Below are 22,800 nucleotides of genomic sequence, written 5' to 3'. Positions count from 1 at the left end.
ATTGTTGGTTGTTGTAACTTTGACATGCATCCAATGGACAGAGATTCTGAGCTCACATCCCGAGGATGACTAAACACGTTCCTTCCGAGTGTGCAGGTAGGAGTTTGGTTGGACAGAGCATTCGTGCGATCCGTGTCACGCGGCGCAAGCGGCGTTGGGCGGCGCGTCACGCGGTGCCGAGCCCGCCCGAAGCACTCTATGAAATACAAATCGAGGGCGTGGCTATGCAAGACAGATCACCAATCCCTGGTGGGAAGTGTGGAACTGTTGTTCCTACCGGTAATATTTTGATTTAAGGCTGTGGGCACTCTGGAAATAAATTTCCACATGTAAAACTCCAACCAGCTTAAGTACAGTATTAAATGCGCCTATTTTTTTTGCACGGTTGTTGCACATTATCCGTCATTGTAATGTACCAACAATGCCCAATTCCTGCCACGGTTAAAAACTTCTGGGGCCATTTTTATGGAAGATTAAAGTGACATAGGAATAGATTTCTTCCTTGAAATTGTTCAACTGCTCCATTGTACATGGACAACAACGACTGCCAGCTTGGACAATTGGGAAGGTTTAAAAAACCCATTTGCCATTATTAGGTACATCCTACTAGTCCTGGCACGCATGAATTGGAGACCACAATTGTTTCATGCTCACCCTCATGAAGTGGGCTATGGTGTAGTTACACAAAGTGCTCGAAACGCCAAGCAACGACTCCACAAGACAAGTAGTAATGCACCAGAGTTTTATTTATCACAACTTAGGCAAAGCAACTTAAGATCAGAAGCTCGTTTCCAATCCCTTTGAAGGAGTCGTGTGACGCCTCTTCGAAACAAACAAAGCCACCGTGGCGCTTGCTGCTACAGCCATCACCAGCGCAGCCACTGCCAGACCAAGGACGGGAGCAGCACCTGTAAAACAACAATTGAGAGAAAGGGCTGGTGAGTAACTGCCGAGCCATAAAGCTAGGGTTTCCACATGCTGGAAGTTGTGGGGGCATTTGACCTATCCAAGTATTTGGTCAAGGTGTGAAAGACGTACTGTTCAAATTTGTCACTCACCAAGGTTTGCCATTTAACACTGGTGGATGGCTTTAGTGCAGCACGTCACACATGTTATTAAAAAATAATCACAAATATCATTAGGTATGTTAAACAAATTGAGATTTTAAACATATTTACATCTGACGACCAAAGCACATTTAAGAAGGATCATGGCAATATTTGTTGGTCATACCTTTTAGGGCACTGCTGTAATATCCGTGTTTTGTACCTTTTCAACTTGTTATTGGGGAAGGGGGTTGTAGTTGGATGTCATAGGCCCTTTCAAAGGAGTAAGAAACCAGACTTCCATAAACAAATTGCTTCCTCCCCAAACTGCAAAAAGTTCCGTATAGAGATTAAGTATTACAGACTGCCAATTCATGAGAGGTCAACCTTAAAGCGTCATTGCCTCATGGATGTCCTGGTTTTAAATTAGGTCTGCATTAACCGCACGTACTTTTGGTGAACATGCTTCTTTTATATAGGTATCATTTTTGAAACGGATTGGTCTACATCAGACAACCTTCTTTATGGGCTAGTCCGAGTCAAACCAGAAAACGCGAAAAGGCAAACAGTACAACGACAATCCATGCATCAGAGCATTTATATCCCTGGGCGAGCAGATACATCATGGGACCTTTTTGCCAGTATCAAGGTATGAGAAATAGCTTTTAACCGAGACTGGAAAAAATGTGCCATGAAAGAATCTGGTAGCTTTACCTTTGGATGCAGATGTAGAAACCCGTGGCTGCTGCTGTTTTGCAGGGCTGCTTGGCTCAGCACCATCTGAGAAGGGCTTGGCAATCACGATGGGGCCCAGCATCACATCTTCCACCGCATACGACGGTCCTGAGTGAGAGGACCACATTTGTAATGCAGCGAATGCCCAGGCTTAAGCCCACACACACCTGATGATGATTGCTTGTGTTGCAATCCAAACGTCATGATAATTTTTGTATTTTCCTTCTACGTGACTTTACCGAAAAAACCAAGAATATGAATCCCTGCAGTCACAAAAGCTTTAAATCGAAATTATTTCTATTTAGTTTACTTGGCACATTACTTATTTCAATCGCGATGCCTCCATTCCTGAGTGCCACATACCTAACACCATTATTTAGGCAAGGCTTACCATAGTGAATGTCGCAGTTTGGCTTTTCTGACACTTTCCAAGAACGTAACTGCCTTGATATTCAAGGGTTTTCTGTACAAGACTAAATGGCTGAATACGACGGTTGTACTCACCAGTCACTGCTGCCACATCCCTGCGCCTTCTTCCACTGGGGCACGTGGACTCGCAGCAGCTGCACACCGAGTCCGAGCCATCAGCAGAGACCCACCTGCATTGCACACAAACGCCGTCTGTAGTTACACAGGCAATGCTTACTCGTATCCGTTCACATTTGAGCAAAGTGCCGATTGAGCACCCGTTCAGGGAAAGCAACGTACAGCGATGTACCATTTGGCCAGCACCACGGTCGACCACAGCGATGGCGACAATACCACTCGATGGGAGCAGTGGCCAGGAATATAATTCTGGGCGTAGTTGTGTTTAACTGTATGACGGCACCCGACCTGTAGAGTCAGAGCATTATAGGAAAGTACTTGTAGCATGAAGGGAAAGTCTGTGACCAGGACCACTTCCAAGGTTGTTACACACCAGCCCTGGTGATCAGCTTGAGGAAAAAAAAAAAAATCTACGAAGGCGAGGCTCGGTTGATGCGCCGACATTAGCCACGAGTGAGATTTGAACTCTGGCTACGAGGCTGAGATTTTTCAAAAGGAGCTCAAACGAATGACAGACGTCGTTTGCAGGCCGCTACACTTGTTGCTAAACGCAAGACAAGTGCAGGCTATGACCAATAATCACCTGAATACATCTAAACAAGAAAAGACCCGTGAGACTGCACAGGAAATGTTGTAATACCAGTTGCAGCTAGAAACCAAAGTCAGGTCTCAGGGATATTAGTTAAGCACACAGGCATGCAATAATGTAGCCAACATGCAAGGCATGGATTGAGCTATTGGATGGAAGACACTGAAAAACAAATTGCTGAGCAATACAAGGAAGCAGACCAACCTGTATGCAGCCGAGGGGCTGTAGGTGCAAGCTTTATTGACAGCCGTTGGAGATGTAGCAACATCTGCAACCTTCAGCTGGCAGAAGACGAAAACCTGGACCGAGAAGAGGAAGATGGTTATTACTCAACCACACTGCCTACCACGTGGCTAAAAGGTGGTTTCTGTAGAAGCCTGCATGACAGTAGATCACCTGATCGCCACTGTTGGTCAACGTCGCAAGGAAGCGGAAGGAATCTATGAAGAAGCGAAGGACGTTGTCACTTTGACGGAGCAGGAAGCCAGAAGTGAGGTGAGCATCATACGAGACTTTGCCATCCACCAGACACCTGCACAGGCACCGTAGATGTACGACACGTGGCTTTACATAGGGCAGGCCAGCAGAAAGCCAGCGCTAGGGGATGTAGTACTCCTCTTCCACTGTATAATACTGCACCGAGGGTGTGCCAAGCCCACCTCTTAAGGGGCTCCCCTCCAACTCGCAAACCAAATCAGTCACCAATGACGCACATTGACCACATCTCTCATCAGTAATGTACCGACACACACCACATGATAAAAATCATTAACCATACACCTGGTCAGGCTTAACCATCAGAGCAAGATTCAGCGGCATTCCAAGGTCAGGCTCTGTTATATACTCAAGCAGTGGAATGTCACCTTTAAGACAAGGAGCATAAACATGCATTAGGTGGGATTAAGAGAGAAATCTCACCCAGCGTTAGAAATTATCTGGTAGCTGAGGGGAGAGTTCCTGTCCGGAACCGGTGTTGCAAAGCAGCTGACCACGAAGACCCGGAGTGGAACGTGGTTCAGTGTCTGCACGCTCGCCTCGATATGCAGAGTCTGGCCCAGCTGGTATACGGTGGAAGGTCGCGCCACACTCCAGTCGTCTTCATGAAAGAAAACACAATTAGACATCTTCAAACACAATTGCCAAGACCGAGTGCAGACTAAAAGCGCAGCCAGGAAAGTGCTTGCTCACGCCACTGCTTGTGGAAGAAAACCAGATAAATCATGGGACCTCCTTTGCCAGTACCAAAATGAGAATAGGTTTCCCTTTTTTCTGGCAACAGGTGTTAAGATGTTAAAACAGCAAACTGAAACGTTTTACAAATCAATCATATCTGCATTAACCACAACATTTGTGGTCAGAATGCAAATAAAACAGGACCCTGCTGGGTGGGCTGGTAGGAACGAATAACCAAAGAATATAAACATAATGTATTATTACACTTGTTTAGCCAGGAAAGCCCCACCGAGTCTAAAGGTTTTTGTGGGGTCCTGGCAAGTGTTTGCAGTAGGGGGCGATGTTGCTACACCTAATAGGACATCGGACGGACGGACTAATCTATTGGAGGCTGGTTCACTTCGTTCCTACCAGTAAAACTGATAATATATCTTTGAAACGCATTTGGTGGAAACCAGACAGTCTTTTGTCTCGACAGAAAGCCGTCTGGTGTGGACCAATCGGTTTCAAAGACAATGCATATATTATCAGTTGTTTTGTTTGCATTCTGACCACAATTAGTGGTTAATGTAGACACGATTCCTTGTAAAAAAAGGTCTGTTTGGTGTTTTAACATCCAAACAGCACAGTTTGTGCCAGAAAAAAAGGGGTAAACCTATTTTTAACCTCAGATAAAGTTTAGGGACCTCAGGCATATATCTGGCCTATTATTCAATACCAAGCACACATATTGAAGGGTTTATAGTCTAAATTGCCATCCTGGTAGTAGCCATGTGCATAATAGGCAATCAACGTCCTCACATCACCACTGACCGGTCATGAGCCTCAGCGTGAAGCTCAGCTGCTGCTGCATAACCTTGGCGCTGCTGAAGGGGATCCATGTGGGTTTGATGGCATCGCTGGACACGTTCCCCTTCCTGCAGTCAGGAAGAGATCAGGCACACATTCTCTACAAAGAGCAGAGGTGGGTGATGCTCAACTGCACCAATTAGTGCCCAGATTATTATTGCAATGTCGTTAACATCTTACAACGAATAGACAAGCGAAGAGATACAGAATCATATTTTCAGAGTATATTTAACATCGCAACTTGCAAGACTTTTATCCGACGAGGGCCAAATAAGAGAAAGTAGAAGAATTGGGGGAATGGAGTATAATTAAGGGGACCGTGGTTCACACAGTATGCAATGCATGCACTACTTCAGACACTTGCAAGGCTGGATGTTCGAGACAGGCCACGACAGGCGTTTGATGTGAACCCATCAGTAAAGTTGACACTAAAAACCCCCACGACAGACAGCACAGGGAGACTTTCCATCGGTGGATTAACTCGCTGACATTGGCTTTATTGCAATTCAGGCCTCGCAAAGCTAAAGCACACGAAACGGCACGTAATTTTTAAAGACGGTGGTAGAATTGTAAACAGTTTAGCTGGACTTCTAAATTAAGCAAATGTCAACCAGAGACTGCTGGTGAACTCGCCTGGGATAGCGGCAAACGACCGGCACGGCGACGTAGTTTGTGCGGATAATGCCCGTGTTGGACGTGGGGCGGTAGTAGAGGTAGTTCTCGTAAGACAGCAGCTCTGCACTCATCTAAGAAGGGAGGAAGACGTGGGGTTTATTACTTATTGCAATACTAGCGGAATAAAAAAAAAAAGCTCAAACACCTTGGTGAAAGACCCAATGCAGCAGTTCCTTGGTTTATATAATTCACCTTGTTCATGTCCACCATAAAAAAACACACCCACACCAACCATGGCAGATTCCAAATGTATTTTGGAAGATTAAAAACGCTATAATGTACGACTGGTCAACCAGAACAGACCTTAACATAATAATGCAATGACCGATCTACAAATACTAAGGGGACTTCAAAGCGATAAACCCCGCTGTTATTGAAGAAGTCTGGCTTGACTCGAATGCGGAATTGTAATTCTTCTGCATCTATACTCGGCAAAAACATAAAGCAGTTGGATTGCGCAGATTATGTTACAGCAGCATTAGCAGCCAGTTACCTGGAGGCTGCTGCCACAGCTTTCCAGTGCGTAGAGGAAGGTCACCGTCCCAGCAAGGGCGTCGCTCCCAGTGACGGGGCAGGCTGGCACTCCCAGGGACAGGTCACTCGCTTGGGCCAGGTGACCCGTGCCAAACAGGTCCCTGCTCACGGTCAGCGTGAGCGTCGCCTCGTCACACACCACACTCACCGTGGCGGAGGTGGCCACTGCAGCTGGCGGTGCCGCACGGGACGAGACGCGAGAGTTGCCCAAAGTGACACAGGTGGTCAGTGAAGCAGTAGAAAGTGTCAGAGCCTCGAGTCAATCATCCACACGGAGCTGCTAATGCAAGAGTTCGAATTACCCAGTAGCACCTCAATAAATGTATTACACGCGTTACGACAGGTTAAGAATACGTTTTGGTAATCCACTACTGGATCAAGTCTCGCACATTGCGGTCGTCAGTTTGACCATACAGATCAGTACGGGCTGAATTATGGCAAAGCCCCAGGTCTAGACACTTGTCGCCAATGTTAACATTACCAGGACGCAAATTCGTGTTCAGGTATATAGAACAGTAAATTAACCACCACGCCACACTACCAAACCCATCGTTAGTACGGGTATATTATGATGCTCACATTAGTAAACACGGCAGTTGCATTGACCGACAAATAAACAGGTTTGTAAAAGCATCTTTCGACCAAACTCCACTCACCAGAGGCAAGACATAACAACCCCAAGACCGAAAACAAAGCCCTCGTGGTCTCCATCGCAAGGACAACAAAAAACCGAGACTTAGCACGGCACCAGCAGAGCAAACGCAGCTACTGTCCCGACTCGGGGCTTTTATCTGCGCGCGGCCTCATTCAGTTTCAGTAATTAACCAATTAACTCCTCCTGCGTACGTGCCGCGTGATTTGCGGTGCAGCTCCTATCCATGCACGTGCGCCGAGATCGAGCAAACCTCTACTGATGAGACAATGAGTGAGTGGATCTGCTCTGATAAAATCTCGCTGATTAGACAATGCGTGGGTGGATCTGATCCAATCTGGATCGGGATCGCTGAGGGCTCTCCATATAAAAGGGGTCCATGGCCTAAGGGAAGCGATGCAGCCGATGATTTGTGTTACGATGGCGGCTCTGCGAGTTCTTCTGCTGCTCCTGACCAGGTGAGGAGGCGGAGGGGCGTGCTGAGTGGTGTTCAGGGATGTTCCTCAACAGCTCTGGATAATGAAGTCTTGTGTACGTTTGTAAGAGAGGGCGTTTCCATATCGCTTTGGGTGACTGACCTGCATGGAGAAATGCATTGAGATAAAAATGTGGAAATGCGGTCCTGAAATGTCTCGCTCGCCCCATTGTGGGTGGTGGGGTTCCAAAGGTGGCTTGGCGTGGCGCTGTTTACACCAATTCCTTCGTGCACCGTGCTGGCCTTGAATAGGCCCTTCCTAAAATCGCTACAGGGCAAATTATTTTTTTGTAGGGGGGGGCGGGGGGGGGGTGCGGTGTTTGCCTCTCTCTCCTCCCCCTGCGTTCTCTCGTCTTGGCGGTCACGTGTCTCGTACTTCCCGCAGCTTCCTCTGCCTGGGCTCCGTCCACGCGAGGCTTCGACAGTCGCTGGGACCGCGGACGCTGGGGGAGCCGAGAGGTAGGGGGCGCTGCTGCTGCTGTCGCCACATGCAAACCACATCGCGCATTCTCTCACTACCGCTATCGTGTGTCTGGACACCGCCATGCACAAGACTATAATGGCGGCGTCTCTCGGTGAACTGGAAAAGCGTTACCGGCGACACGAGATGCCAACAAGAGCGCTGCCTGGACGAGGTGGAGGGGGGGGGGTGAATTTGTTGTGCGCCTGCCGCCGGAGTGGTTACGTGACGCGACGTGATGGCTGCGGTTGGGCATAGGCCGTCATGTAGGTAATTAATAATCCTCCAGCGCATGGAAAAGGGGGCGTTTGGGGACATTAACTCTCCCTTGCACGTTCCTTTTTACGATAATAACGCTTTCGAAAAATATGGCTGGTGACTGATGGCACGGCCCTTGCAACTTTACTTAAAATGGTGAATTGTACAACATTTGACTGCGCAGGACTATACGTAACACTCGCGTGCAAAATCATCATGACCTTGTTCCTTTCCATTATAGTAACAAGGAACTGTGCACTCGCGTTGATAATTTGCATATCAGGCTCTACCTTGGCAACTTTCTACTACAATTTCAAGAGTATAATGCAGGGGTCTACAACCAAAATATAATGTTTCAACCAACGGCTTCGAAGCTGCAGGCTGACGATCCCTGGTGTGAGGTTCATACTGTCTAGTCGTGCACGTGCCTTTTGACTTTGCGCCAAATAAAAACAAAGCAACACCTTACAGACTTGTGTGCACAGTAAAGTAAAGGGACTGCGCCCACCCACCAACCGTCGCGGGCTGTTTTTTAATTGCTCCGTAAGGTGTAGTTGATGTTGACGTTTCAACTTCTGAACTGCCTCCCCCAGGTCTGCTGAAGCAATGCATCTCCTCTACCCTGGGTTTTTCTGTGGGATGGAGCAGCTCCTCTCACAGTGACTACCGTGTCTTTGTACGGAGTGAGTCGACGAGCTTTCAATTAAATCATGATGACATAATTGACATCTTGATCCATTGTATGATTGAATATATGAAGCCACTCCAAGGATACAATCAAATTGATACGGGGCTGAGATTCTCTGGTCAATTGTTTGGTCACAACTGCTTCGTTTTCGATTCGCTTTGACCTCGCAATTTCTCATATTCGGTGTCTATTTTTGGTTCGTGTTGTGAAATGTAATTCGCATGAACGATGGAAATTTTAAGAATCTGGAATTCAAAGCGTAATAATGTGTTTGCATCATGGTTCATTTCAACTAGTCTAATACATCGGACGACGACGAGAATCAAATGTTATTCTTCCATAGGATAATTGTTTACTAGACGGGTGAATCCCTTATTAATCGATACCACCTCTTGCTTGCCTGCCCAATGGGCGCTCTCCCTTTCATTGGAACATTTCATGCAAGGTCGTGACTTCCGTTCTAAACTGAACCTGATGACTCCTGTCAGACTCTGGTTCTCTACTCGCATCGTCTGCATTTCCCACCGGAGTCCTCCGTTGACGACTTGGGAGATCTTGTCGCTAAATCCGACACGCTGCCTTATTTACTAGCAACTATTAGACGAGGTCGTTGTGCAGGTTTGGGAGTGCCGTAATTCCAACAGTGCATTGAGGATCCTGTGTCCTAGAGACGTTCCTGGTTCTGTGGAGATTTCCTATTCGCGTTCACACTAACGCCATACTTTGTTGTTTCTCTCGCTTGCAGTGACGCTGCCCACATGAACTTGTGGTGCGCAATCCATCCAGATGCAAGTTTTTCTAACTTTGTTCTTGATGTCTCCAGCGGTGCAGAATGAGGCCGTGGATGTGGAGTCTGTGCAGGGGGACTGCGGCTTCTCCATCGCGAGGGACGGTGCTGCGCTCCACTTCACCGCTGCTGGTGATGCCTGCCACGTGCGCGTGGAGGTGAACACGAGGAGACCGTTGTGACTTGCGTCGATGCTAAGTACCCGCTGGGACTGCTGTGGTAGTAGCAAAATTGATGTTCGCAATCCATAACCGGTCTGCTATCACATGCCACCGATGTCTGGCCATAATGAAATTGGATTTTGTCTACTGGTATTTTCCCCTCCGCATTTGCTTAGCTCGTGCATTTGATTTTTATAGCAATTTCAAAGATTGATTTTTTTTTTTTCATGGCGTCCACTCTGAAATTTGTTTTCAGATGAGTTTCATTGCCCTTTCTATTTATGCCTACAAGATATGGTTATTTCGATCATGCCTAGGTGGTAGCGATTATGTTTCTAGTTTTATACAGCAGCTCTTTCTCTTGATCGGTATCCCTGTACAATCGATGCAATGCTCATTCAATATGTCTTGTTATCAAGATCTTGCCATCCTTGTCTTTTTAAATCCTTTATTAAGTTCGCTTCCTTGCTTACGACCGTGCAAATCTTTCGGTCGTTTTTTAACCCACCTCCCGTGATCCAATCAAGCTGACATTTTTGCACACAGACTCGTTGTGCGTGACAATTAATTTTCTTGAATTTTTTTCCAAAATTGTATACTTTAAGATACAATTTTTGAATATTTAATTATCAATTTCTTAATTCTGGCACACTCATCTGACCCATAGGTGGCAGCCATCTCAAGCCAGAGGACGAGAGGACTCTAGCCGCCACGCATGTAAAGGATTTAGAGTGAAAAACTTTGTTTTTACGGGTTAATTTTTTTATCAGTTTACCTTGGTTTGCACTTGCCATTTGTGCTCTTGTTCATTGTAGTATGCCATGTTGCTACATTACTCTTTAAACCAATCCTAAGTATCCTTTATTGCCCATGGCCTTGCCTCATTGCATTGCTTTCTCGTCTTTAGTCTGTCTCGTCAGTCTTATCTCCAGCATAATTGTTCTCTTGCGGTACTTAACGGTAAAGGATTTGCCATCTAGACGTCCATTTCACCAAAGTGGCCACCTTAATAAAGGTAATGTGTGAACGGTTAACTCTTACATCACCAAACTTACACGGCAAAACAAGCTTTCAGTTTGTGTATTTCACGCCTGCCAATGGATGCAGCTTTCACAATACTATTCAATGCAAAGAAGGGAATCGGAGCAGTTTGATGCTTGGTATAGAATAAACGGCACTTGCTACAGAAGGTCACTATCCAAGCTGACCTCTAAGAAACCAACGTAGATGTCACAAAATATTGCACACAGGACTTGGACATGTATGAGCTACAACGGCAAAATGTAAGTGGCAGACCTAACCAACATACGAGCTTTGTGCCAGAAATATATGCACTACTTGAGGTTGTTTGCACAAGACATGAAAGTCTTGTGAAGGGTGGTAATTTGTGAGTGCTATGTGTTTGTGGGAAGCATAATGGAGGTTTTGTGGCAAGGTCAATATGGAAACTGTATTACACACGGAGCAGCGCAGCATCCGTTTGAACAATGACAGGGGTTTACCTGGGAAAGTGACTTCGGACCCAGGAATGCAACCCCCACGTGCGGTCTACCTGCCTTAATTTGGGTGATAGGTGGTGGCGGGTTTCCCATTTGACAGCTTTACTTGTCATTAGCCTGGCCTCGCCCAACAATGTCGAATGCACGAAATTTGCTGATTTGTGTAAGCCTTCCTGGAGCACTGGCCCCGAGTCCGATTTTGAGGTCTGCTTATTTCACCAGGACGGCAGGAGGAAGATCCAGGTGGAGCTGCAGGAGATGCGGCAGGGGCTCAATGGGCTCTTCTGGGCTTTCACCATCGACTGCCCTGAGAACCTAAGATCAGCGAGGGCTGGAGGTGAGTACCATTGATTTGACTCTGCTAATCGGACCCACAGACTGCACTACCTGTGACTTGGTGCTATAGAATAGGTCTGCTGGCTTAACTGCTTTTCATGCCCTTGGCATTTACTGGACAAACTTGCAGCTTGAATCCTTTTCCGATGCACTTTCCCCCCCAATGGCTGATTGCAATAGTTGCACCATATAAACGCGTTTTCCTAATGCACTGCTGGTTGGTGATGCCCTGGGTCGTGAGGGTTCATTTGACCATGCTTCACCGCGCTGCTCCTTGTTGGCCGCGGTTCGGTGGCACTAACCTTCAATGCAACAAATTGTGCTGCACTGTCAGAGCCTTTTACAGCCAGTGAGCAACGTGTTTGCCCATTTTTGCTGTAAACTCAACCCTGCTCTGCTTCTGAGATTGCGTGCATTGCTCGGGTGATTTGGTCATGTGCCAAGTAACACTCATTCACTTACTTGACACGTGGCTCAAACGATGCCGTTTTATTTTAAGTACGTGTGGGGTTTTGTACGATGACCTGTTGTGCTCCTGCTGCTGTTAGAGATCGCCACGTGCTCTGGTCAGAGCGGGAACTTCCCATGCAACTCTGTGCAGAGTGTCCCGAGCGCGGACGTCTGTGCACAGAGTGGCTGCTGCTACGACCCCACTCTACGCCGCTGCTTCTACAGTGAAGCTGGTACGTAGCTGACTCAAAACAGAGGTTCCATAATTCACTACCTAAACTAGGCTCTTGCTTTGAGGTTCTTTGTTGGCACGGTAGCATCCTGCTGTGCTGGTTCCCTGAACTTGTTCCATCACCACGGGCTACATGGGGCATCTTTCGCGATTCCGCGAACTCTCCATTACCCTCCCCGCCATTCTCCACCCAGTGTGCACCACAGATGGGCGCTTTGTGGTGCCCGTGTCTCGGAACCTAACGTCTCCACCGCTGGACCTGAGCACTGTGCACCTGACTGGCGGTGGCGGTGCGCAGTGCAGCCCCGTGCTGGTGTCTGCAGACCTTGCAGTCTTTGACGTACCCATGGCAGCGTGTGGTGCCACTGTGCAGGTACTGGGCTCCTGGACTCTGCTTTGCCCTGCCCACATCCTGATGGTTGTTGTTTGGCCTTGTTGAACTGCTGCATCGGGACCCTTCCTGATGCACAACTCATTGATGTGCAGAGCACAATCATGCACGAGTTGATAAAGAACAGGGTCATTTTATGATTGAGTGTCAAATGAATCGAGTGCCAAAGCAGAATTTGGGGATTCGAATATATAATTTGTAGCAATTTGGACTCCTGGCCAGTACCACTTATCATTCTTCTGCTTGATCACTCAATGGCATTATCGTTTTGTGTGAACTACTTTTTGGTGTGTCCAGTGGAGTGGGCAGGAGCTCGTGTACGAGTTGATGTTGGTCTCCGAGCGGGAGCTCTGCATTGATGGAAGCGTCGCCATCACCAAGTCGTCCACATACAAGTAAGCACTGCAAGTGCTGTGCTCATGAGGGTCAAGCATGAGTCTTGCAGAGGAGACCCACCCCCATAAATGTCCACTGTCCCTGCGACCATAAATATTTGCAGAACCGTGACCAATCTGCTTCCTTATTCAACTATTTATTCATTAAATTGGGACATTCAACGCACAAGGGCGCCTTTTCCTCGTCACAGGATCTTTAACATCTTGAAGTAGTAGGAATATAGCTTGTGGCCAATGTAAACACGGTATTAACCAAGGTGGTCCCTACACTGGTACGTCTGCAAAACACCCTATCGGTCCGCTGTGTCGCTCCTGCAATCTCTTGCTGCCGTGAGGGACGTTGTGCATGCCTTTGGCTGGTGGTGTCTGTTTACCAGGATGGTTCTTCAATGCCGCTTCCTTGGAAGTGGAGACCTGCAGCTTGGAGTGCAGGTGAGCACTCTTCCACCGCCACCTCCAGCCACGGCCACTGGGCCCCTCTCCCTGCTGCTCCAGGTCTTCACTGGTGAGTACTCCTCTCTCCGACACCCTTTGCATCTCAGTGGACAAATGTCACCTTGAACACGGGTTGTGATGTCTCTCTACCCAGGGAAAACTTGGGTCTATTAGCTCTGACTCGAAGCCAGCTGAAAGTCGTGCTTTTTTAGCCATTGCTCAGCTAGTAGCTCAACCCTGGTTTAATTTCCACTGCATGCGATTTTTGAATGCATTAATCGGCACAGCTGCTGGACTTGAACTGCAAACGAACGTTGCGCTAGGCTGTGCTGCCAGTATTGTGAACCTGCCAACAGATTGATAATTATCCATAAATGAACTAAAACGACTTGCACATTCTCCATGGTAGCACGTATAACTTAAAATGCTAACTTCTGCCGTGGTTTTGAATCTAGCAACGACCAGCTGAAACCATTTTAGTGTGGGGCCGACATTGAAAGGGATGACAATGCCCTTAATTCCCATGGCTCTACCAAATGAATCTTTTTGCACAACCCATCAACCAAAACGGTCTCCTTGAGGGCATTGTTTAAAGGCAAATTTGACTGGCTTTCTTAGCCTCTTGTCAGGTCACCTTTGCTTGAACGAATGGTGGTCAATAGCTTCATTCGTTATCAATTGACTAGAGTTTGGCCAACTGTTAGCACCCGATTCCCACCCCTCGGTGTCATACCGTGCCCGTTGCAGCATCTACAGACATTTAGCGATGCCGTTGTATACAGTATGTAGACAACCATGCGGAGGTGAGGGTGACAGCATTTATTATGAAAAATACAAATGAAATATCAACCACGGTTTCTATGCCAGGACAAAGTTGCGATAATGGCCCTAGTTCTATTCAAAAGTAATGCGCACGTTTTAGAGACTTTGTGGTGCCTTGTCCAATGTGCTCTAAACAGGACCCTTACACCACTAATCCACATGCCTTGTGAACCATATCTGCACGCTGCCAGACAACTCCTACACCAAGCCGTACCAGCCCTGGCAGTACCCGCTGGTAACGCTGCTGGGAACGCCGCTCTACGTGCAGGCGTCACTGCTGCACCGCTCTGACCCCACACTGGTGCTCTTCCTGAAGGACTGCTGGGCCACGCCCACGGCAGATGCCACCGACCCCACGCAGTGGAAGCTTGTGGTGGATGGGTGAGGCTGGGCGGGGTAGTGCTCTTTAAACCCTCTCACGGCCACAGCAGGGTCTGCAGAGGCAACCTGGTTCGAGGCATTGGTTGTCTTTTTTTTCCCCACGTAAACAGTTGTGCTAATTACGTCGCTTTTCAATGACAACAGTTCATGTAATAGTGACTGAGCACTGGCGTCGCTTAAGCAAGATTGCAGTGCCACCCAAAATATCAATGGCCACAACGCTCCTTGGGTTGTTCTGGATGTTAACACAGCCACCCTCTGCCTCCCAGAGCTGGTGGTTTGGACAAGGCCGACTATATTCAGTGATGGTTGCACTGCATATTGGCAATTGGGCTTGCCTTGCTGGTCGTGAACATGTCTTGACTAAAGTGGCCTTCATCCTTGCATGCATATTGCAATAAAGATGCGTGCATTCAATCCGATACCTGACACTTGCTTTGAATTGAAGGTTAACGGCACTTTTACCTGTGCAGCTGCCCCGTGCAGTCTCCTTGTTGCAGTGTGTCCTTCCCAGGTGTCGCTGACCTGCCACTGCCTTCTCACTACAAGCGTCTGGCACTCCAGGCCTTCGCCTTCATGAACTCTGACCGCAGCACCACCCGTGACCTCGTGAGTGCCCGCTTTTTTCCGCCATTAAAAACCAGGTCACCATGGAGGGATGATGTTTACGGTGTACAACTGGGGAGAGCAAAAGTACTACCTAAAAACATGGGGAAACTTTACTTACCGGAGCGATGCATTCTGTCTGCCACAGGTTTACTTGCACTGCTCTATCGTGGTGTGCGACAGCTCCAGCCCCAACTTCCTCACCGAGTGCAATCGGCAGTGTGGACAGACCAGGCGCTACCGTGAGCACCACCGCGCCTTCTATTGAATATCTTGCACTTGTATACCCAGAACAGCCTCGCAGAGTAACGATTTGTCCAGATGACTAAGGGGTTTTCATGTTGCTATGTTATAATTTCTATTTAGAGCACATTTTGCTGTGACTTTGCAGACTGGTTTTTAACAAACTGTGACATGCCAAAATTACCTACTCGTTTGCTTTTCTGGGAAACTTGACCTGCAGCATATTGTGTCCTTTGTGTATGGGCCAGTGGTCATCAACCGATTTTCTTTTCTTGTTCCAGAGCGCAACGCCATCTCTGCTTCCAGCGTGGTAGGAAAGCACGTGGTGTCGCTGCAGGGCCCCGTGCTCTTTGAAGAAGCTCCTGTTAACGACGCTGCTCTGCTGTTGCTGGAGGCTCCCTCTTCGTCGTGGGCCTCAGCTGGGACACTGTCCATTCTCCTCGTCATTGCCACAGCCGTCATTGCGCTCCTGTCTGCTGCCATTGCCGTCAGGAGGCGCAGGTGCCGGGCTGTGGCGCTCGACGGAAGTAGCTATTGATGACTACTTGTGATTGCTGGAACTTGCATGTCTTGCTGACCATTGACAAAAATAAAATTCTTAAATTCGCTACTGCTGTCCTAACCTTTGACGAGGTGTGTGTGTGCAATATGTAGGCAGTATTAGTGCTGCATTTGGTCACGTTTCTTCCCCAAGGCAAGTCACTCGATAGCAGTAATTTGTATCAAGGTTTAGGCCATTGGCTTCTTCAAACAATAGCACCTTGCCATGCTTATAGACTCTGAATCCAGATTTTATTTAAGCTTTTCCCCTAAAACAAGCAAACGGTGTACATGTACCAGGAACATTTCCCATCACACAATAGCAAACTTTCAAAGGTACATCAAGAATGTGGGGCACAGGGGGAGAAACGGAATACTGAAGGTTAACTTGCTTAAAGTAAAGGTTTGCTTGTGACATTACAAAGCATCTGTCCACTTTGTCAAAGTGCTCTTCCCCTGGAAAGGAACCGCCCCACAACGCTGTGGTGGCTTGACTAGACTTTTTGTGGCCTTGTGCACGAGTGGCTTGGTGCTCCAGACCCCTGGGTTCTGATGCAGTGACGACGCGTCCGTCTCTAGCTGCATTTGGGTGATTACTGGAGAAACTCTGCCTCAACTCTGTTCCTAAAGGGATAACTGCTTGGGCATGGCCACCACATGCTGATAGCCAGGAATTTCCTGTCTCCAACCTGCATGAACGCTGGGACCTGTGTTTAAACATCTGCCTGGAAAATCCGGCTGTTAGGAAGACCGTTTGCATCAAACAAGGGCTGGAAATCATTGACCCCCTCCCTGAACATGGGCCTCCCTTCTACCGGACAAGTAACCTTGAACAGTGTTCTAGATTTGAAGGAAAGCCACCCACACATTCCTACTTAACCTGATTCCCACCACCACCCGGCTCAAGAGTTCTCTCGTCAAAACTATACCACAGAGCTCATGGCATTTCTGACCAACACCCCCTGGCCAGTGAATTAAAACAAGTACATCGGACCCTCAAGATGAATGGATACACTGACCGCAATATCCGCCAAGCTGTTTCTCCCACCATCCAAACAACCACTTGAAAATACGATCAAAACTATCACGTTGCTGTAGATGGCAGGCGTGACCAAAAAGATCTACAAAATTCTAAACAAACCTAATATCCAAGTCTGATACAGTACATAAAATCCGTGATCTAATCCCATCTATAAAAGATGTCATTCCTGACTTGCAATACCCTGGAGTTTATAAACTGAGTTGCAGCTGTGGTGATTGTTACATTTGTAGGGGTGTTAGAGAGAGAGCCCGTTATGCATGGCAGCCTATGGTAAACAAACACAGTAGGCGGGGCTACATGTGTGCACAAGCAGGTGCCCTCTGCGACGTCCGCGCCAGACACCCTGGGGGGTCGATTCGGTCGTTATGATCCCCCGGGGCCCCACCCCTCAGGGAGGGGTGGGGTATAAAAGGGGATTGTATCGAAGGGCTCGAGAGTGATGTTTAGCTAAAGAAGAGGAGGCGGAAGACGTCTGAGATAGAGCCCTGGACTCCCCCTGGTACGCCGTCCTTATCAGGACCGCGCAGGCTCGAGCCAGTGGCGTGGTACCAGAGCCAGAGCCAGTGCTGGTCTGGACTCTGGGTACCGGGCCCGACTGACCAGTGTCGGGCCAAGATAGCCTCCCCTAGCCCATTAGTGGAGGACTCAGAGGCAGGCTAGGGTTAGCTAGAGAGGTGTGTCCTCAGATAGACGGGTGAGGGGGCCGATACCCCCTCAAATGTGTATGTCACAACGTTGGTGTAAAATAAACAAGTGTGCCTCCAACTCCGGTGTGAACGAGTCGTGAGCGTTACTACATCTGGCGTCAGAAGTGAAACAAAGTACGAACATGGATACACGCCGGACGACTCGAGTCGGAGTACCAGGGGCGGAGGACACCGCTGCAGTCGGAGGGCCCGAGATGGCTGAAGATGCCATCGAGCAGCCGGGGCTGGGTGCACCCACGCCACAGCAGCTGGAGGAAGGGGAGCCGTCGACGGAGGGGCTGAGGCAGGCGCACGCGAAGCTGGCCGAGCTGCTGTACGCCGCAGCCGCCATGCTCGACAACATCACGCGGCTGGGGGCTGCGGGACCGCCACGAGGCGACAGCAGCCAACGACCACAGCGCCTTCCCGCCATTTCAACGGAGCAACATTTTGAAACTCCCGCCATCGCCGCAGCTGCTGTTGAGGGCGTGGCCGCTCTAAGCATCGCGTCCAACGGCGGGAGTACAGTGCCTGCCGCGTCACCACGGGTGCGACCGGCGATGCCATCGCTGTTTCGGGCCGACGCTGAGTCGAGTGAGGGAGACGAGGGAGCGCGATCGTCCTCTGCAGCCGCTGCCTTACATCAGCGACTGCCGCCGCTCAAAGAATTTGTGGGCGAGGAGGGCGACTGGGGCGGCTTCCAGCGGCGCTTCCTCGCTCACCAGGAGATGGCACAGTGGACAGACGCCGAGGCTCTCCGAGCACTGCCAGCACTCCTCGACAGCGACGCCCTCGCCACACTAACATCGGCAACGAAGGAGAGGCGTTCCACGCTGCGGAAGGCGATGCAAGTGCTGTCCGCTGTGTATGGGCCACCATCGGACTGTCGTCAACTCTTTTACGATCGCCAGCGGGGGACGAAGGAGTCGCCCCTGGCGTACCGTACAAGCCTCCTGGCGCTGGCAAAGGAAGCCTTTCCACGAATGGACGACGAGGGGATCGACGCCATGGTGACAGAAAAGATACTTTTGCTGGCGGACGACTTAGACATCGTCATTGTCGCACAGGACGATGCAGAAATGTGCTCCCTCCAAGCGGCCCGTCTCCTCCACGCAAACCTGTCCTCTCAACGACGGAAGGCCAGCAAGGCGGCGAGCGGGCGCGCCGTCGCTGCGGCCACCCTCCCGGCGGAAGAGGTTTGCGCCATCAACCATCGACGGCAGCACGGAGCGGGAGCGCGGGAGGACCGGGCCGATTCAAGCCGTCTACAACGTCCATCGTCGCCACCAGCGCTTCCACGCTGTTATAACTGCGGCATCCGGGGCCACGTCGCCTCGGGGTGCCGCTCTCCTCGGCAGCGCGGAACGACACCTCAACGGGACGCCGGCCCTCGTCACAAGCTCCACCATCATAATCCGGCGAGTCGCGGCACCCCTCATGTTTGGCCCACGCACACGCCCGTCACACACTCGAACACCGCAGCGAAGGGGGGGCAAATATCGCGTACCATGGCACCAACACGCACCGCTCTGGGTACTCACATTGAACCCAGCCAGTGGTCCGTGTTGGCCCATCGGGTTGTAGCCGCGTCATCGGGGTCGTCGGCCGTTGTGGGTCACATCGATGGGGTCGAGGTGCGCATCCTGGTCGATACAGGAGCATCGGCGACCATTATTTCGGAGTTGATTTATAACATTCTCCCTGCCCAGAGCCGTCCTTTGATGCCTGTTAATGTGCCATTCTTTGCTGCTAACGGGGGTTCACTTGGCATCATCGGACAAATTCGAGCCCAAATTTGTGTCGGGGATATTAAATTATCTGGGCCGATTTTTGTTTCCTCCTCGCTGGCGGTTCCGTGCCTGCTGGGGACGGATTTCCTGGCCAAAATGCCGATTAGGATATTAATCGATCAGGGATGCATTGAGCTCCCATCGGGCCGACGCATGGCGTTTTTGCCATCCCCCGCTACGAGCCGGACGGCGTTCGCGACGGTGCCGGCGTTCGTAGATAGAACGGTGCGCGTTCCTCCGGGGGCGCAAATGTTAATTCCTTTGAGACTTCGGCGGCCCTTCGCTAAGGGCATTGGGGCTCAAGGGGTTTTGCTGGGACCGTCTAGGGCCGGGGTCAGTGGACCTAATTTACTCCCGGCCCAGACCATAGTGAGAGGGGATGGAGAACCCTTCATCGCGGTCCTCAATGTGGGCTCGCAGACGGTGGTGGTCCCACAGGGGACCGTGCTTGCTCACGCAACGCCGGTGCCCTGTGAGGAACCCGTCGCGAGTCATGTCGGCGCTGCCCCTGCACCGCGACCACATTCAGACAGCGATGAAGGGTGGCTCGAGGCGCTTTGCGCGGGATCGACGGACCTGTCAAATTTAGAGCGCCAACGTCTTAAGACACTACTAAGGGAATTTTCCGACGTTTTCAGTCGGGATAAATACGATTTGGGCTGCACTCATCTGCTGCGTCACCATATTGATACGGGTGACAGCGCGCCAATACGCCAAAATCCTTTTCGGTTGAGTCCCGCCGAAAAGGACCATGTCAAATCGGCTGTTGATGACATGCTAGCCGCCGACATAATTTCTCCCTCCAACAGCCCTTGGGGAGCGCCGATCGTCCTGGTTAAGAAGCAGGACGGTTCGTTGCGGTTTTGCGTTGACTTTCGGCGCCTTAATAAAATTACGGTTGCCGACGCATACCCGCTCCCACGGATGGACGAATCGCTTGACGCCTTGGCGGGAGCGCGATTCTTCTCCACATTGGACTTACTTTCGGGATTCTGGCAGCTTCCTCTGGACGATGATTCAAAGCCTAAAACTGCTTTCCGTACTCCGCACGGCCTGTTTCAATTCAACCGGTTGCCGATGGGCTTACACTCAGCGCCGGCAACTTTCCAGCGGTTGATGGAATTGGTTTTGGCTGGATTGCAATGGGAGTCGTGCCTGATTTATTTGGATGACGTCATTGTCTTTGGCAAAACTTTTGAGGAACATCTCCAGAGGTTGCGGGCGGTTTTCCTAAAGATGCGGGCTGCTAATTTGAAATTTAAGCCCCAAAAATGCCATTTGTTACGCGAGTCGGTGCGTTATTTGGGGCACATCGTGGGGCGCTCAGGTATTTCTACCGATCCCGCCAAAACGCAGTGTGTAAGCTCCTGGCCGACTCCCACCTCAGTGGGAGAGGTTAGGAGTTTTATTGGGTTTGCGTCGTATTATAGACGCTTCGTCGCTAATTTTGCGACTATCGCCAAACCCCTACATGCTTTAACATCTAAAGGGGTTCGGTTTTGCTGGGGTCAGGAGGAGGAGGCTGCTTTTTGCTCCCTTCGGGATGCTTTGGTAAACGCTCCTCCCCTGATTTACCCTGATTTTTCAAAACCGTTCTTGCTCGACACCGATGCGAGCAACACGGGTATTGGGGGCGTGCTCTCCCAGGTGGTTGACGGCGTGGAACATGTGGTTGCGTACGGCAGTCGGGTGTTGTCTCCAGCGGAGCAACGGTATTGTGTCACCCGTAGGGAACTGTTGGCAATTGTCCATTTCGTCCAACAGTATCGCCCATATCTGTACGGTCGGCATTTCACCGTCCGCACAGATCATGCGGCACTGCAGTACGCCCTGAGGGTTCAACAGCCATCGGGACAATTGTCCCGATGGTTGGAGGTCCTCCAGGATTACGATTTCCAAACCACATACCGTAAGGGCGTTCGCCACACCAACGCGGACGCTCTGTCACGCTTGCCAACCACCTCCGAGTGTGCATGCCTCCTGGGGTCTGGACGTTGCAGGCCTCCAGGGGACACATCGGTACCTGTCTTGGCGGCCGCCAACGACGACGATGCAATGGTTCCAAATTCAATCGAACAGCAGGGCAAAGATTCCCTGTTGGGGTTGCCCGTCATTGAATGGGGGCGCCTCCAGATGGAGGATGTCTCCCTCCTCGGGTGGCGACGTCGCGTTGGCGGTGCGGCGGGGGGAAAAAGTGGTGGTTCCGACGCATGGGAAATGTGCCAAGGTCTGCTAATGCATTGGGACGGGAAGTCACGTCGACATCGGCTGGTTGTCCCTACTGGGTTGCGGGGTAGGGTGGTATGGGCCGCTCATGAGCGCCTCCTACACCTGGGGACCCAAAAGACTCTCGCCTTGCTGCAACTTGATTTTTACTGGCCTGGCATGACGAGGGATGTGGGGGATTTGTTGGGATCGTGCCCTCAATGTGCACAACGCAAACCGCCGGCACGAGAGTCTAACCCGCCCTTGCAATCGATCAAAGTGTCCAGGATAAACGAGCTGGTCGCTCTGGACATTTTGGGACCATTCCCCGCCACCCCCAGAGGGAATAGATATTTGTTGACGGGTGTCGAGTATTTTACACGCTGGCCTATGGCCTGGCCTTTGGCCAACCAGTCGGCAGCAGCCATCGTGGAGGCCTTTGTTCAGGGTTATGTCCTGGACAAAGGTGCTCCGGAGAGGCTGCTGACCGACCAGGGCAGAAATTTTTCCGGTAAACTACTCAGACAAGTCTGCGATCTCCTGGGCACAAAGAAAATTCGGACCTCCCCATATCACCCACAAACTGACGGGATGGTCGAACGTTTGCATCGCACCATCTCGTCCATGTTATCACAACAAGTTTCGGACTCGCAAACGGATTGGGACCTACAAATTCAGGGGGTCTTGGCGGCGTACCGGATGGCACCCCATGCGGCTACGGGGTTTTCTCCCTTTTACCTCATGTACGGCCGAGAACCAGACCCGCCTGTTCGTGCCCAGTTGCGGATCCCCGTGCCGCAGGGAAAAACTAATCTGGCTGACCACGTTAAATTTAATCTGGACAAATTGACCGAGGCACGGGATGCTGCAATGCAAAACTCTGACCTCCGTCAGAAGGCAAATGAGCGCCTCAGATTGAGTCGAGCGCACATGCTGCAGTGGAAGCCGGGGGACAAGGCATGGTTGCACTGCCCCCAGGTGCCACTGGCAACCTCCTCTAAACTTGTGCGGCCGTGGCGGGGCCCTGTGGAAGTGGTGGAGGTGTTACGTCCGCAGTGCGTGCGCATCAAGTGGGGGAAGCGGCGATGGTTCGTGCACCCCTCCAGATTAAAACCCTTC

General features: G+C 50.2%; 2 protein-coding genes across 3 annotated transcripts; one reads left to right on the top strand and one right to left on the bottom strand.

The window, feature by feature from the left end:
- Positions 1–728: 728 nt before the first annotated feature.
- On the bottom strand, positions 729–6,921 carry LOC144737587 (zona pellucida sperm-binding protein 3-like). 2 transcript variants are annotated; one of them, XM_078620345.1, is made up of 11 exons: positions 6,804–6,921; positions 6,107–6,318; positions 5,568–5,684; positions 4,903–5,002; positions 3,835–4,012; positions 3,313–3,448; positions 3,121–3,215; positions 2,286–2,380; positions 1,761–1,889; positions 1,270–1,373; positions 729–908 (listed from the first exon to the last, which is right to left on the bottom strand). In XM_078620345.1, exons 1-10 carry the CDS (start codon positions 6,856–6,858, stop codon positions 1,282–1,284), a joined length of 1,209 nt encoding a protein of 402 aa, XP_078476471.1. In that variant the 5' UTR covers positions 6,859–6,921; the 3' UTR covers positions 729–908; positions 1,270–1,281. The 2 variants fall into 2 exon arrangements, with proteins under 2 accessions (XP_078476471.1, XP_078476470.1); XM_078620344.1 differs by lacking the exon at positions 1,270–1,373.
- A 190-nt stretch (positions 6,922–7,111) lies between these two features.
- On the top strand, positions 7,112–16,026 carry LOC144737584 (zona pellucida sperm-binding protein 4-like). The gene is made up of 13 exons (XM_078620342.1): positions 7,112–7,257; positions 7,660–7,733; positions 8,586–8,675; positions 9,504–9,625; positions 11,350–11,464; positions 12,012–12,146; positions 12,340–12,518; positions 12,834–12,931; positions 13,309–13,436; positions 14,380–14,569; positions 15,043–15,178; positions 15,324–15,417; positions 15,700–16,026. The coding sequence occupies exons 1-13, from the start codon at positions 7,196–7,198 to the stop codon at positions 15,954–15,956; spliced, it is 1,680 nt and encodes a 559-aa protein (XP_078476468.1). The 5' UTR covers positions 7,112–7,195; the 3' UTR covers positions 15,957–16,026.
- The last annotated feature ends 6,774 nt before the right edge of the window (positions 16,027–22,800 follow it).

This window comes from Lampetra planeri, chromosome 72 (genome assembly GCF_965212315.1).
Source record: "Lampetra planeri chromosome 72, kcLamPlan1.2.h2, whole genome shotgun sequence".
Taxonomy (NCBI): Eukaryota; Metazoa; Chordata; class Hyperoartia; order Petromyzontiformes; family Petromyzontidae; genus Lampetra; species Lampetra planeri.
The sequence above is the reverse complement of the archived record's forward strand: the minus strand, read 5'-3'. Positions and strand labels throughout refer to the sequence as shown.

Coding starts and splice junctions, on each gene's coding strand:
- LOC144737587 (XM_078620344.1), bottom strand. CDS start 6,858: ATGGAGACCACGAGGGCTTTGTTTTCGGTCTTGGGGTTGTTATGTCTT. Junction 5,685..6,106: donor GCTGTGGCAGCAGCCTCCAG/GTAACTGGCTGC, acceptor CTCCCTTCTTAG/ATGAGTGCAGAGCTGCTGTC. Junction 5,003..5,567: donor TTTGCCGCTATCCCAGGCGA/GTTCACCAGCAG, acceptor GACTGCAGGAAG/GGGAACGTGTCCAGCGATGC.
- LOC144737584 (XM_078620342.1), top strand. CDS start 7,196: ATGCAGCCGATGATTTGTGTTACGATGGCGGCTCTGCGAGTTCTTCTG. Junction 12,932..13,308: donor ACCAAGTCGTCCACATACAA/GTAAGCACTGCA, acceptor TCTGTTTACCAG/GATGGTTCTTCAATGCCGCT. Junction 15,418..15,699: donor TGGACAGACCAGGCGCTACC/GTGAGCACCACC, acceptor TTCTTGTTCCAG/AGCGCAACGCCATCTCTGCT.